At 47.5% G+C, this 12,896-nt stretch overlaps 1 protein-coding gene across 1 annotated transcript; it reads right to left on the bottom strand.

The window, feature by feature from the left end:
• Positions 1-992: 992 nt before the first annotated feature.
• On the bottom strand, positions 993-1,626 carry DNAJB8 (DnaJ (Hsp40) homolog, subfamily B, member 8). The gene is given in 2 exon segments (XM_009069351.1): positions 993-1,490; positions 1,492-1,626. Coding segments are annotated over 2 exon segments (633 nt in total).
• Between the last annotated feature and the right edge of the window lie 11,270 nt (positions 1,627-12,896).

Here is a 12,896-nt window from a genome sequence, read left to right as displayed (position 1 = left end):
GTTCCTTAGCTCAGTGGAGGACGAAAGCAGTGTGCTGGCAGGCTGTGCAAGAAATGCATTGTGAACTGGCTCTTGCAGCTGTGAGCAAGACAATAAGGATGGTAAAGCACCGTCTAAGTCCCCACATCCAGCTTTGCACAAAGAGGGAGCTAAACTCATCCCCCTGGAATCCCTTGGCTCACGGTTTGAATTTAGCTCTTTGTCTTTGAATGACTCCAGGCACAAAGGGAACATAGGTTGTCACAGTCAGAGAGCCAAATTCACCTTTTCCCTGCTCTCTTTCAGCCCCTGAGCGACACAGTACTTCCATCAGGGTCTCTGGTCATAATTTGCAGGGCATTCTCAAGAAAGATCCGGTTTTCTTTTACCGTCTGAGGAATTACATTTGTTTCCTCCCTTTGTTTTTTCCTATGCCATTCCCTCTCCTCTAGGCTCTGCATGGCCCACTGAACCTCACCTAGCTTCTTGCCAGCGTATAAACATGCTTTTCAATGAATATGCATCTTCTCACACACCAAAGATAGGATATTCTTCACTTAGTCTCAGGGTTGTGTATGAGGGTCACACAAGACTTTATTCTTCCAGCTAGTAGACTTCAAGACTGGCATTTCAATGAGTAGGAAGAAGACCTATAGCTTGTCATAGAGCTCTCTTACCTGTCCATGAACCAGCTTGTCTTCTCTTGCTATATTAATCAATTTGGTCTCTTGGCAAACCAACAAGATTGCTTTCACATGAATCTACAATAACTATTCACTGAACAAGCACTATCTATCAGATTATACAGGCTTAATAGAGTGCTTCTCTTTAGTTTAGCATAACTAAACATCTTTGCCTGTGAAGTATTTGTTCCCAGCCACTGAAAAGTCTTCATTGGCTGTGTCATGAACTTGCCATTTAATAATACTGCTTGTAGTAGTTCCCATCTCTTGAGCTATGAGAGCATCCCCCACAGCTTGCTGAAAATACTTCTGCTGTGTGGGACATTATAATCAATTCAGGTAGTCTTGCTCATTGATTATCACAGACTTCAGCTGGCCATCTTCTTCCACTTCTTTTTGCTCCTGCCCATTCTCAATGATTTTCTGGGTGGTGATCATCTTGCCGTTGATCACTTCAGTGGTGGTCAACACTGTTCTGACATGATATGGCCCAGCTGTGTTGCCAGCAAAGAAGGTGAACTGCTCACTGGGACAGAATGAATTCCATGGCATAAATGACTCCCTGAAGGTGGAAAATAGGCTGGAGCTTCCTCCTCTTCCACTTGGCCAGTTTTCATCATTGATTCTCCTGTTCCAGGAATCATATGCAAATGGATCCACCCTTCCAAAGACCTGTTCTTGATTGTGGAATACATGACAGGAATCAAAGAAGCCATTATAACCCATTGCATCTCTTTCTCTGTGAACGCTGCTCTCCTGAACAGACCCGTCGTACAGTGACTGCTTCTGAGGGTCAGACAAAACATTGTATGCTTCAACAATTTCCTTTGAATTTCTTCTCAGCTTCCTTCTTGTTGCTGGGATTCTTATCAGGATGCCATTTTTGTGCAATTTTGTGGTAGGATTTGTTAATATCATTCTGTGAGGCATTTTTTTTCAATCTAAGGACCTTGTAATATTCCATCTCAAAGGAAGGGTGGGGCTGTTTGGAAGATGCCTGGTTATGTCTCTTCCACCAAGGATGTAAAGCCCAGGGCTGACCAGCACACAGAGACTCCTCAACACCTAATGCTGTTGAGCTCCTCGGTGGTGGTTAGATGCTCAGTTCACCACATGAGCTGCTCTGTCCTTTGCATTGTAAGGCCATTGACTGCTGCTTGAAGATATACATTATTTCAAGCCTATTGCTCACAAGTCATGAGATTGTGACCTCAGAGGGGGCTTAGCTAATCATGTCTCAGCTGTCCTCATCACATCCTAGGGCAGTGTCAGTTGCCACTGGTCTTATGTCTTTAAACATAGATCATGTATGTGATGTAGTTGCTGGATGTAACTGTGATGACGCAGCTGTGACACATGACTAACACAGAATCGTATAATAGTGTGCTTGGAAGTGACCTTTTACAGGTCATCAAATCTATCCCCCTGTCATGGAGTTCCACAGTTTTATCACCATCATGACTTTGTCAGATTGCTCTCTGCCTGTACCTGCCCAAAGGTGGGATTCTCAAATACGCAGTGCGGTTTCATGTGCAATCCAGGGAAGTGTGGTGTAGTCAGGTTTTATTATCCCATGGGTCCTATTACCCTATAGTAGCAGCTATAGGGAAGCTGCAGTTTGGCTACCCACAGTTTGGGAAGAGTGTTGATAAATCAGAGAAGGACCAGGGAAAAAGCCATAAAATGTGACTGAGGGATTGGAAAATATGCTCTGAAGTGAGATACTCAGGGAATGAGGAAGTTCAATGCCAACTACATCATAGTCTGTAAGAACCTGCACGGGAACAGAAATTCAGTGCCACAGGGACCTTCAGGCTGCCAAACACAGCCGTTGGAAGGTGTCATTAGCCAAATTTAAACTCAAAATACATTGCACATCCTTCATTATGAAGATTATGAATTGTTTGAACTTCCTCATGTGGCCATTTTTAAACCCAGAGTGGGCCCTTTTCCTAAAATCATTATTAGACAGCCATCGTGATTTTTTCTGAATTTATAGCCAAACTTAACACTTCCAGAAGAGCTTAGACTTCATGTTGGTGGCAAATTAAATTCCCACAGTTAACCACCTTAATCTCTTTTCTACATGCCTAATTTGATACCTGCCCCAAGGTGTGTATGCCTGTACAACAGGGATGCCTCATGAACTCGACACAGGCAAGTTCACCCCGAGGAGCTGAACTTTGATGATCAAGTCTGGGGTTATCTTGCATCTGTTGGATTTGCCATTCCTGTGGGAAATACAATATCCTTGTGGGAAATCACTGCATGAAGAAAGTCTCCAAGGAAGTGCCAGTAATGAGAAGTCATCTGTCTGTAACGCAGTGCCGTAAACACCTACTAATAGAAGCATGTGTTGCAGATCACTGCCCTCTTTTCCATTATCCCACACTTTGGGAAGAAGTCAAGAGCTGGCCAGACCAAAGCGCATATGCTCATCTTATGAGTTGGCTGCTGTCCTAACATACATCATATGTGTGAGGCCATGAAGACAAGGGGCAGCCATGTCAGCCTGGAGAAACGAGTGTGGCAGTGGAAGAAAGGTGATTGAGCTGATGTGTTGGGGAAGGTCTTTATATTGCTGGTGTTCTTACTGGTCAGTGATGGGTCAGTAGCATGGAGATACTTGTCACATTCAGGCAGTAAAAGTTGCCGTAGGGTAGGGCAGTGCAGGTCTACAGGCTGGAGCTGAAGGAAGAGCAATGCAGCAAAGGAGCTCCTGGTCCCATGGGCTCACCTCATTGGGGAGATCTTAGCTTTTGCCTTCTTTAAGTCTTCTTAATTACAGGGTGGATGTGCCACATTAATTATTTTTCTGCTGGGTGTTGTTTGTTCTGTACCAATGGCAAATAATCTGGGCCCAACAGCAAGTTCCTGCTACCCATTTGAACTCAGAGAACTCTTCGCACTCCTGAAGCATCCCAAAGTGGTCTTCTCTACTGAGGAGAGAGCTAAGGTTTGCTCACATTTGTAGTGTTGTACTTGAAATCTTCACCAAATGGACTCATTTATTTGAGCTAGTGGTTTTTATTGGATTGTCCATGGGACTTGTGGGTGATTTAAGCTTACCACCCACAAGTTCCCAAAAGGTGCCAACAGCTTCTAGCCACTGCCATCGTGGTCCATTTGCAGATGCTTAGCAGAAATTTCAAGAGGAATTGCCATTCCTACTCTTTACTCAGAAGGGAAAAGGGGACACCAGAAAAGTCTGTTGGAGAGGGTCCCAGTCCAGTTATCTACTGCAGGGAACAGAGCTGTGCATGGAAGGAAGGAGGTAACTCTGGCTTGTGCTGTGTCTTTGTAAAGCAGCTCCTCCCCTACTTGCTTTTGATGATGAGAGCCCATCTCAGACTGGCTGGCGCACTGGATTATCTGTCTTGAATTTAGTGCATCCTACCCATCTGAAAAGTGGGGAGTGTTTTTCTCCTGTCATCCCCAAATGGACGACTCTCACTGCCTGTCTGTCTGCTGCCTGCAGCAGGCACCAGAGATTAATAATCATTCAAGATGGGCCACTGCTGTGAGCCAAAAGGGTTTGCAAGGGAAAAAGAAAGGGTTGAGGACAGGCAGGGAGAAAGGGAAATGAGACATGCACACATTGAGTAACTAGACCCAAACTAGCCTGGCAGCCCCATCCCTAGAAACCAAGGCTTTGAAATGAGAAATGTTTTTCGTATCTTAAATCTCAAGTACAAACAATAAAAACCAGCCCAGACTGTGTTCTTTGAAGAGAAAGTACGAGTGACCTGAACAGTGGTTATCAGCAGCGTCATTAAGATAAACCCTTAACATGATTTAAAGCATCCGAAACTGAAGGCAGCACTTTCAGATACTAACAAAATGGTCTGACATTGGGGATGAAAATCAATAGTAATCTGATGTCACTAAAAATACTCAAAAGTGTCCCATGGCTGATGGAGGTGAGATTAGTGTAAATATTTGTATTCTAATCAGTGGCACGCGAGGGCTGGAGGCGGCCTTTCTGTCTATTTAATTAATGGAGTGGCTTTTTAAAAGGATCCTAATCATATGTGATTGTATCTGCTTATCAACATTTTTGCTAATTAGATGATATGGAGGCAGTCACTCTGCTAATTCCCTCATCCAAACAGCATATCCTGCACAGATAAAGTACAGTCTCTTTTTAATAAGAAACAATCATGAGACAGACTAACCTTAATGGTGCTTATTATCCGAGGATCTTTGGGATTTTCTCTTCTACCCACCCCCTCCTTCCTTTTCCTTCATTTGCTGCTTCAGTATGCCAGATGGATGTGGATGCAGCAGTCCCTATCCCTCCCTGGTCCCCTACTCCAGGCACCACCATGTCCAGCCTGTTCTTCCATCCCAACCAGGCATTGGATCTACAAGGGTAGGGATTGTCAGCCAGGTCAGGATGGGAAACAAAACACAAGGCACCAAGCAGCAAAATATCTCAAGCTTTTGGTCATCCAGACCACAAGTGACCCCAAGTATGCAGCCCCAATCCTGGACCCCCAATGAGCACCCCAACGAGCCCTGGTGCAGAAAGGATTAAGTGCCTCCGAGCTGTGAAAATATTTTTCTATTATTATTTTTATCAGATTAGATAATAGAAAAAAATTCTTCATGGAAAGGGCTATCAAGCATTGGAACAGGTTGCCCAGGGTACTGGTTGAGCAACCATCCCTCAAGGTATTTGAAATCCAAGTAGATGTGGCACTGAGGGACATGGGCTAGTGGCAGACTTGGCAGCACTGGGTTAACAGTTGGACTCAATGATCTGAAAGGTCTTTTCCAACCTAAATAATTATTACTGTTGTTGTTGCTGTTACTGTTATGTATTCATCTGTTTTAAAAGGGTCTGAGGGCAAAGGAGGTCTACATGAGTGGTTTCTCACCAGTCCCATTGATACTGTGATGAGGTCAGGGTCCTTTTATCTAAACCAACATAAGTCAGAGACATTTGGTCCAAGTCCTTGAACTATCCAAACAAACATGAGTCATGCTTCACTCTACCAGTCAAACTGTCATCAGATGCCTCCCTGCAGGGTAGCCCTGTTGGAGGGGATGCTGTGCTCAGCCCCAGAGCCGTGTTCCCGGGGAGCATGGACAGGGGTGGGTGTGCTGAGCTGACCTCCTGCTGGGGTGTAACAGAGGGACCTGCCTGCCTTTAGAGCAAGATTAAAAATAAACAGAAAATTGGCCCTGAAGAATGTCTCTTCAGCTCTCAAAATACAAGAGCAATGTCTAGACAAGGAGAACCCATCCTAAATGTGTGTAGCTTCTACCCCAAGAACATCTGGATGGAGCAGAAGAGAGAGTGGTAGGTGTCTGATGGTTAGTTTTAGGAGGTCAGAAGTTTGCCTGCTGTTTTTGCAGCTGTGAATGTTGAGCAGAAAAAGCTTAAATGACATGGATTCCCCACTCTGCGGGCAGGAGGAAGGGTCAGTGTGCCCCATGCATTAATCCCATGTGTTGGGCTCAGCACAGAAGTTGGATGTGGGATGGAAGATGGGGTGGCTCTGGGGGGTGCTGACTGGAAGACTCCCAGACTGGGACACAGATCTGAAAGAGGATCCAGAGAACTGGGTCTTTTTTGAGTCTCAGGTTGGGTCCTGAGACTAAATTGAGGTTCAAGTAAGAAGACAACCAACTCTTCTGTGTGGTGGTGGTGGTGAAGGGTAGGAACTTCACAAAACCACTCTTTTTTTGAGCTACGAATTCAAAGAGGAGACCTGGTCCTATTAATGGAGTCAAGAGTGGGCCCGAAGTTTTTTATGTTAGATCATGCCAGGTAAAGACCTTGCTCCAATCTTGGAAAGCCCAAGTGCAGCTGTAACTTGTGTCCATGGATTCTGAACCCAGCAGAATTCAGAGCGCTTTGATTTCATTGACTGGACTGTCTCCAAGTGTCATCTGTAGTATCTTTGTCCGGACACAGCTATGATGAAATTGTACTCAGCAACACAGTTGTCTGGTCCTTCTACTGTTCCTCCTCTTTGGCATGGTCCCTGACCCTCCTTCCTCTCCATGCTACATGCAGGAATTAATTCAATATTGACCGCTTTCCCAGAGTGGTTTCCTGTTGCTAGTTCCACGACTGAGGGCTACAACTTGAATAGAGGAGAGACTTCTGGGCCAAGGATTGCGTTGCAAGCCGTTGAGTCCTGGGGCTTAATGAGGCACTGCTTATCAGCACAGTGTGCTTATCTGGAGCCTGCTGACAGTGTACCTGCTCCAGCCCCATCGTGAGCAAACATGTTTTACCACCCAGTTGCAGAGAGCCAGGAGCACGGTCAGATGGCACAGTTCAGCTGATGTGTGGTAACTCGTGAAGCCGCAGCAACTTTATCACTTCACAACATCCATACATAGCCACAGCCTTGAATCTTCTCAGGGGAAGAAAGGATGATGAGTTACTGTTCTGGGATTTTCTCTCTGTCTCCAGTCAGTGGGAAGTGGTATGTGGAGCATTCATTTAATAAACCAGAGGGGAAAAGCTGTAGATCAGCTTCTCATTATTTCAGTGCTGGCTCACACCATCACTTGGGATTGTGCCTGACAGTTCAGTGTGTTATTTGAGGCCACTCAAGCATTCTGCAGAAATGATGCCACCTTCTTCTGAAAGTGTGGGGTTCGTCCAAGCAGGAAGGGCCTGTCTTTGTTAGGTTTATGAGTGCTGATTCCATCTCAGTTTTAGGTCTCAGTTTGTGAAGGAGTTGTTCACTTCAGAGACTTGTTCCTGTTAAGATCCAGTGCTCCAGCAGGAAACCTTCAGGAGATGGTTTTTCTGATGTAGACCTTTGAAATAAAGCACCTGTGGGTGAGTAAAACTGCACCAATGATGCTTGTTTGCAGATGAAGCAGTGAGTCCTAAGTGGTACAAAACTTAGGTGAGGGTCCTGATGATGTGTACATAGACCTGAAGCCCTCTGATTAAAAGAAACAGCCCCTTTTTCTACAAGGTAGGAGGGATGGTAAGGGACCACTGTAAGTGCTTATCCCCCAATATTTGATGGTGTGTTATACCTACGTACAAGAAGGGGCCTGGACAATCCAGGTAGCAAGTGGGGGACTGATCAATAACCAATTACTTTAGTGGGAGTGGGGAACTGGAGAAAAGCCCCCACATTGAAGTCATCAGGAAACATGTTCTGGTCCTGCCTATGGGAACCTTGTACATGGCGCTGCCGGGAACAGTGAAATTTCCACACTGCCTCAGCAAAGGTTTAGTCTGAGTTTATTGCTGAGATTAAAAGACTGGAGAATATAAATTGTAAATGTGATGACTTAAGAGCTCATAAATTCAGTATACAGCCCCATTCCACAGAGCCTGCATGCGGTGCAGCCACACTGCCTTGGGCTCACGATTTGCCCTTGTTCCCGCTGCTCGAACTCATACTCCCCAGAGAGCCCTTCTGCCCTGCCTGGCTCCCAAAATGGTGCATGTGCATGTGTGTGCACAGATGCTTGGAAATGCACACACGCTGGCTGGGGTTGCCATCCTGCCTGTGCATACTGTGAGTTTGCTGCATATGTACAGACATGGACTCCCTGTCACTGCTTCAGCCCAGAAACCAGGGCTAGTGCTAGAGCACTAGTTGCCCATAGTTATTTTAACTGCAGTGAAGGAGGAAGTGGAGATCTTTGAAGATGATCTCCTTGAGGAGGGACAGCCCTGCTGGCTGAAGAGCCATTTGCATTTACCTGGGATCTAAGTGCCCTTGTTTGGTGCTTGCAGAAGAGTTCTATCGTCTTACCCGTGTTCTTGTGTGTGGGCAGCACCAACAGCCTGGGCAAATTGGTCCCACACATGGAATCAAATTGCCTCTGAGCTGTGATGGAGTCTTCCAGAATGGGAATGATGAAGCTTTTAACCAATGCACAGAAGTCCCTCCTCCAGTTTTCCACTTACCCCATTTGTGTCCCCCACCTGCACCTGAGTGACCCCTGTGAGTAGTGGGATGAGGAGAGCTTTTTGGCTGTCACTGAGTTGGTTTAGGATAAAGTTCCTTAAATGAATTGCCTAGGTGTTGTAAGTACCTTGGGCATTATGTGTTTTTCCCTCCTTTCCTAGGCAGATGGAGAGCTGGAAACCAGCCTGCTCCTACAATTGGGCCAGCCCATGCCAAGGACATAGCTTTTGGTCTGGGAGCCGTAACTGAAGCCATTGTGGGAATGCAGCACCCAGTGCCAACCTGCTGTCCTGCTGGGAGCAGTTAATGGCATGGTCTGAGCAAGGAGCACTGGGGACAAATCCTGGGAGGATACCAGAAAGTCCCATGGGATGCCTTTCTCCCCAGTTAAGTGGACCAAGCCCCCAGAACACAGTAAGTGTGGAGGGAATGGACTCAGCAATTGTCGCCTCAGACCTTGTGGCTCTCCATCCTTACACAAGTGTCCAGGGATCAGTGCTTGGGGCGGGCTGTGCTTTGGCTGTTCATGGTAAGCCTCAGACAGAGCCCTGTTATTTGAGGCCACCCCAACTGCAGTGACATGTGTGAATCAAGGCTCCTTTAGGCACTGGCATTCCCTTTTGGGGTCCAGCACAGGGGCCAACAGCAGCACTTGCAATAATGTACTCTGACCTCTCAGCAAAGTCAAGTCCTCGAGTTCCTGCCATGTTTCTCTGAAGAAAATGGTTTGGGCGTCCCAGATGACATTGCTGGAGGTTTCTCATCTGCCAGGGTCCAGACCTGGAGCAGGCAGTTTCGGCACTGTTTTGTCTCAGAGGTGGCTCCAGTACCTGGGGGCAGCCATAGGTGTTGAGGGTGGTGTTGGGTACACCTGGTGTTTTCTTATTTCCCAGACCTTCTTTTACCAAATGAGCAACAGATAAGGGGGAAGTTATATTTTTTAAATCATTTTTAATCACTGTGAAATCCACATTCCTTCTGTTTTGCTTTTTGATCTGATTTGCAGTAGATGTGGCATTGATGCCACAAGAATATATGCGAATGTAGGGCCTTGCCTGAAGATTTGCTGACTGTGTGCATGGCTGGTCAGACAAGGCTTGGGGTGCATCCCCAGAGGCAGTGGTCCTGCCTGAGCAGACTCAGGAACACACTGCATATACTGGCCAAACCATGCTGCTTTCTTCTATCCTGGCTGGAGCCTATATGGCAGTGTTTTGGTCTGACAAGGCTGTCTTCCCTTGCTTCCCTCCACCCAGACCCTCAAAAACTTTGGAAATTCACCTGAAATGTTTGCCATTCCTCAGCACCCCGTCTGTGTGATCCAACAGAACTGCCCTTTCCCGGGACTTGGTTCTGAATAAGGAGCAGAGATAACATTTAACAGGCAAGAGCAGATGAGAAGGAGATAAAGGAATAAGGGGAGGGGAGAAAGGAAGGGGGGGAGGAGGAATGCAGAGGTATGTGGCTGCATGTTGTACTGTGTTTATGCATAAGCAGGCATGCTTATCGATATCCAGATGTAAGCATGTGTGCGGGGTAATATCTCCCAAAACAATAGGCACTGCTCAGCTCGGGGAGCGCTGCTGGAGCCTCCCTGTCAGATGCTGCTGTGTTATCAGGTTGCAGCAGGCGTTCCCATCTAATCAGGGATCTGAGCCCCATGAGCCACACCCGGGGGTTTCAGAGCCTCTCCTCCAGCCTTCAGCCCGCTCTGCTCTCCGAGGAGGGAGGGCAGGAGGGGACAAAAAGGGGCCAAGCATCTCCAGAGGTGATACCTGGTGTGTCTGGATGTCTGGCTTCACACCTTGGCAGGGATGCGGGGGCTGGTATTGCCATCACGTTTTGGCAGGGATGGCAGTGGGCTGACACTGACCCAGCCAGCTCTTGCCAGCAGGAGAGACCCTGGCCAGAGCTTCAGCAAAACACCTGCTTTGTTTGATGTGAGGCAGAGAACGACAGAGGGACCAATCTGGCCACTTCACCCTCATCCTCTGTCCTGCAGCAGGACAGGAGCTGGCCCTGGGGACCGTGCTGGCAGTTGGAGGTCTTTTCTCTTTTATTTTTCTTCTGTGTTTGTAAGGAAGGCTCCAAGAGAAAAAAAAAGATGCTTATAAAACCTTCTTCCTCTGCTGCTCCCTAGCACCAAAACGCACTGACCACTAATCTTATGTGGCTCATAACTGCAAATAGCTCTGGAACTAATTAATTTGACAGTGCGTCGGCTGCTTGCCTATTTCACCAAAATCAATTAAGAAAACGCACGTTTCCCCTTCTCCTTCCTCCCCTCCCCGCTCTGCTTCGCAGTCAGGCAGAGGGGAGCAGGGGCAGGGAGGACTGGGCGCTGCTTTCCCAGGGCTCCCGGGGGGTCGGGGTGGGGAGCAGAGCGCGGGAGCACAGTGAAAGGGGATTAACAAGGTGGAGGGAAAGACGCCGCTGGCTCTCTACGACAGGAGCAAGGATGCTCCCTGGGGACGGGTGGCGGTGGGAAAGCTTGATTGCCACACGCAGCCACGCTGCACCGCGTTCCTCCCTCCCTCAGTCCCAGCTCCCTGAAGACCCCTGTGAATTGTCATTCCTTGCCAGTGCAGGGGGGAATTGGCCATCGGGTTCTCAGAGCATTTTTTATCTGCATGGCTAATGAGCCACTCCAGAAGGGGCTACAAGGGAGAGGCAGGGGGGGATTTCGGCACTGTTTGCTGCCAAGTGAGGGCAGAGGTGTGTATTTAAAAGGATTTGGCAAGGAATTTAGGGAGACAAATTTTGCATTTTGCAGGAGGCAGTGATAGGGATCGGAGTAGGGTCTCATGCAATTTTTAAGGCTCCTGACCTTGGAGCTCCATGCCCAGGCTGGTAAAGGCAGGGAGCATGCCAGAGGGGCTGTGGCCCCCTCTGCCCTAGGCTGGGTGTGGGGCGGGAGGGTCTGAGCTGGGGTGCTGTATCAGCATCACACCACTTCCCAAAAAATCCAGCAAGAACAAGATCTCTCTGTACGCTTGTTCTTCTGGCTCCACTTCCAGATGGAAAAGAGAACCAGGCCTGGGAGAAACAGCTTCAGTGATGGCAAGGCTCCGTGACTATGCAGCTTCCCCACAACACTCTATGCAGGGAATGGGAGAAAACTGTTTTTAGGACACAGTGTTGAGTCACCTGGCCAAGCTGGATAAAACCTCCTGAGCATTATTTCTGTAAATGCCTCCATTTGGTCCATATCACCTCCTCCCATCTCTATTGAAATGCCCTTCTATTAATAAATAACTCCATTCTCCATTACCCCATCTCCACAGCTCACGTTGAAGTAAGTGGGAATTTGGGTTTGGTTTTTATAGACATTAGAAATAGATTTTATCTTTATTAAGGGCTCTGTCTCCACCGCCCCAACCTTTGCTCCATTGCACCGAGCACAGCAGTGGCTGGACCAGAGATAGCAGGTCCCTGGGCTGAGACCAGCCAGGAGAGAGGAAGAAGAACCTCTCCCTGGTTTTGGCGCGGTCAGAAGATGTTTAAAAGAGCCAGATGCCTCCCTCTGCATTGGTGACCTGTGGGTACATCTCTATAGCATGGTGTAAAGTGCTTGAGAAAATCAAGGAGAAAATTTGAATTAAGAGCATTCAAGAAATTGTGTATCTGAAAGATGTAGTTCTCAAGGGTATATTGGTTATTTTTTTGTGGTGTCTCGGGAAATACCTATCAGGAAACCTCCCTGAATGCAGTCATGGTGCTGAGCCACTGCAGGAATTTGGAGAAGATTTTCTTTTTTTAAACTGTGGGTTGCAAACAATCCCTGGAAAATATTTGAGTTTTGAAGTGCATCGGTTGGTCGTGATTGGGCAGGGAAGTCATAGAGCAGCATTTTTCTGCCTGGCTTGGACAGCAGCATGGTTTCTGGCAGGGAAATCAGTGCATGTAAATTAGAATTGTGGTTTCCATGAATACTATCATATATGGATTGGAAGCTGATTTTCCAAGAGCAGTCGTGCCAGGAAAACTTGTGCTCTCACATAGCCCCAGGCAGCAGATACAAGTGACACAAACATGGTGAGGGCGAGTTCATTTACAACTGTGACTGTTCAAAAAGTATTTCTAAAATTTGCCTTCCCTGCTGTTCCTCCTCTATCCCCTTTCCTCCTCCCCTTCCAGCTATGCTGGAGTGAGCTAGGGGGTTTGGTATCCAGCTTTACGCAGTGGCTGGTGCTGGGCTGGCGGGGATCGGCGCCGCGGCCGGCATGCACCTGGGCACAGGTAAGGCTCTGGCAGGGTGGGGACTGGATTCTTTCCCGGCCCCTCTCGGCAAACAGCTCCTGCCCTGGAGCCCTGCGTTCCTCTGCCCTTATCTCCC

This window comes from Acanthisitta chloris, unplaced genomic scaffold, assembly GCF_000695815.1.
Source record: "Acanthisitta chloris isolate BGI_N310 unplaced genomic scaffold, ASM69581v1 scaffold30132, whole genome shotgun sequence".
NCBI classification, from domain to species: Eukaryota; Metazoa; Chordata; class Aves; order Passeriformes; family Acanthisittidae; genus Acanthisitta; species Acanthisitta chloris.
This window is presented reverse-complemented; position numbering and strand designations above follow the sequence as displayed.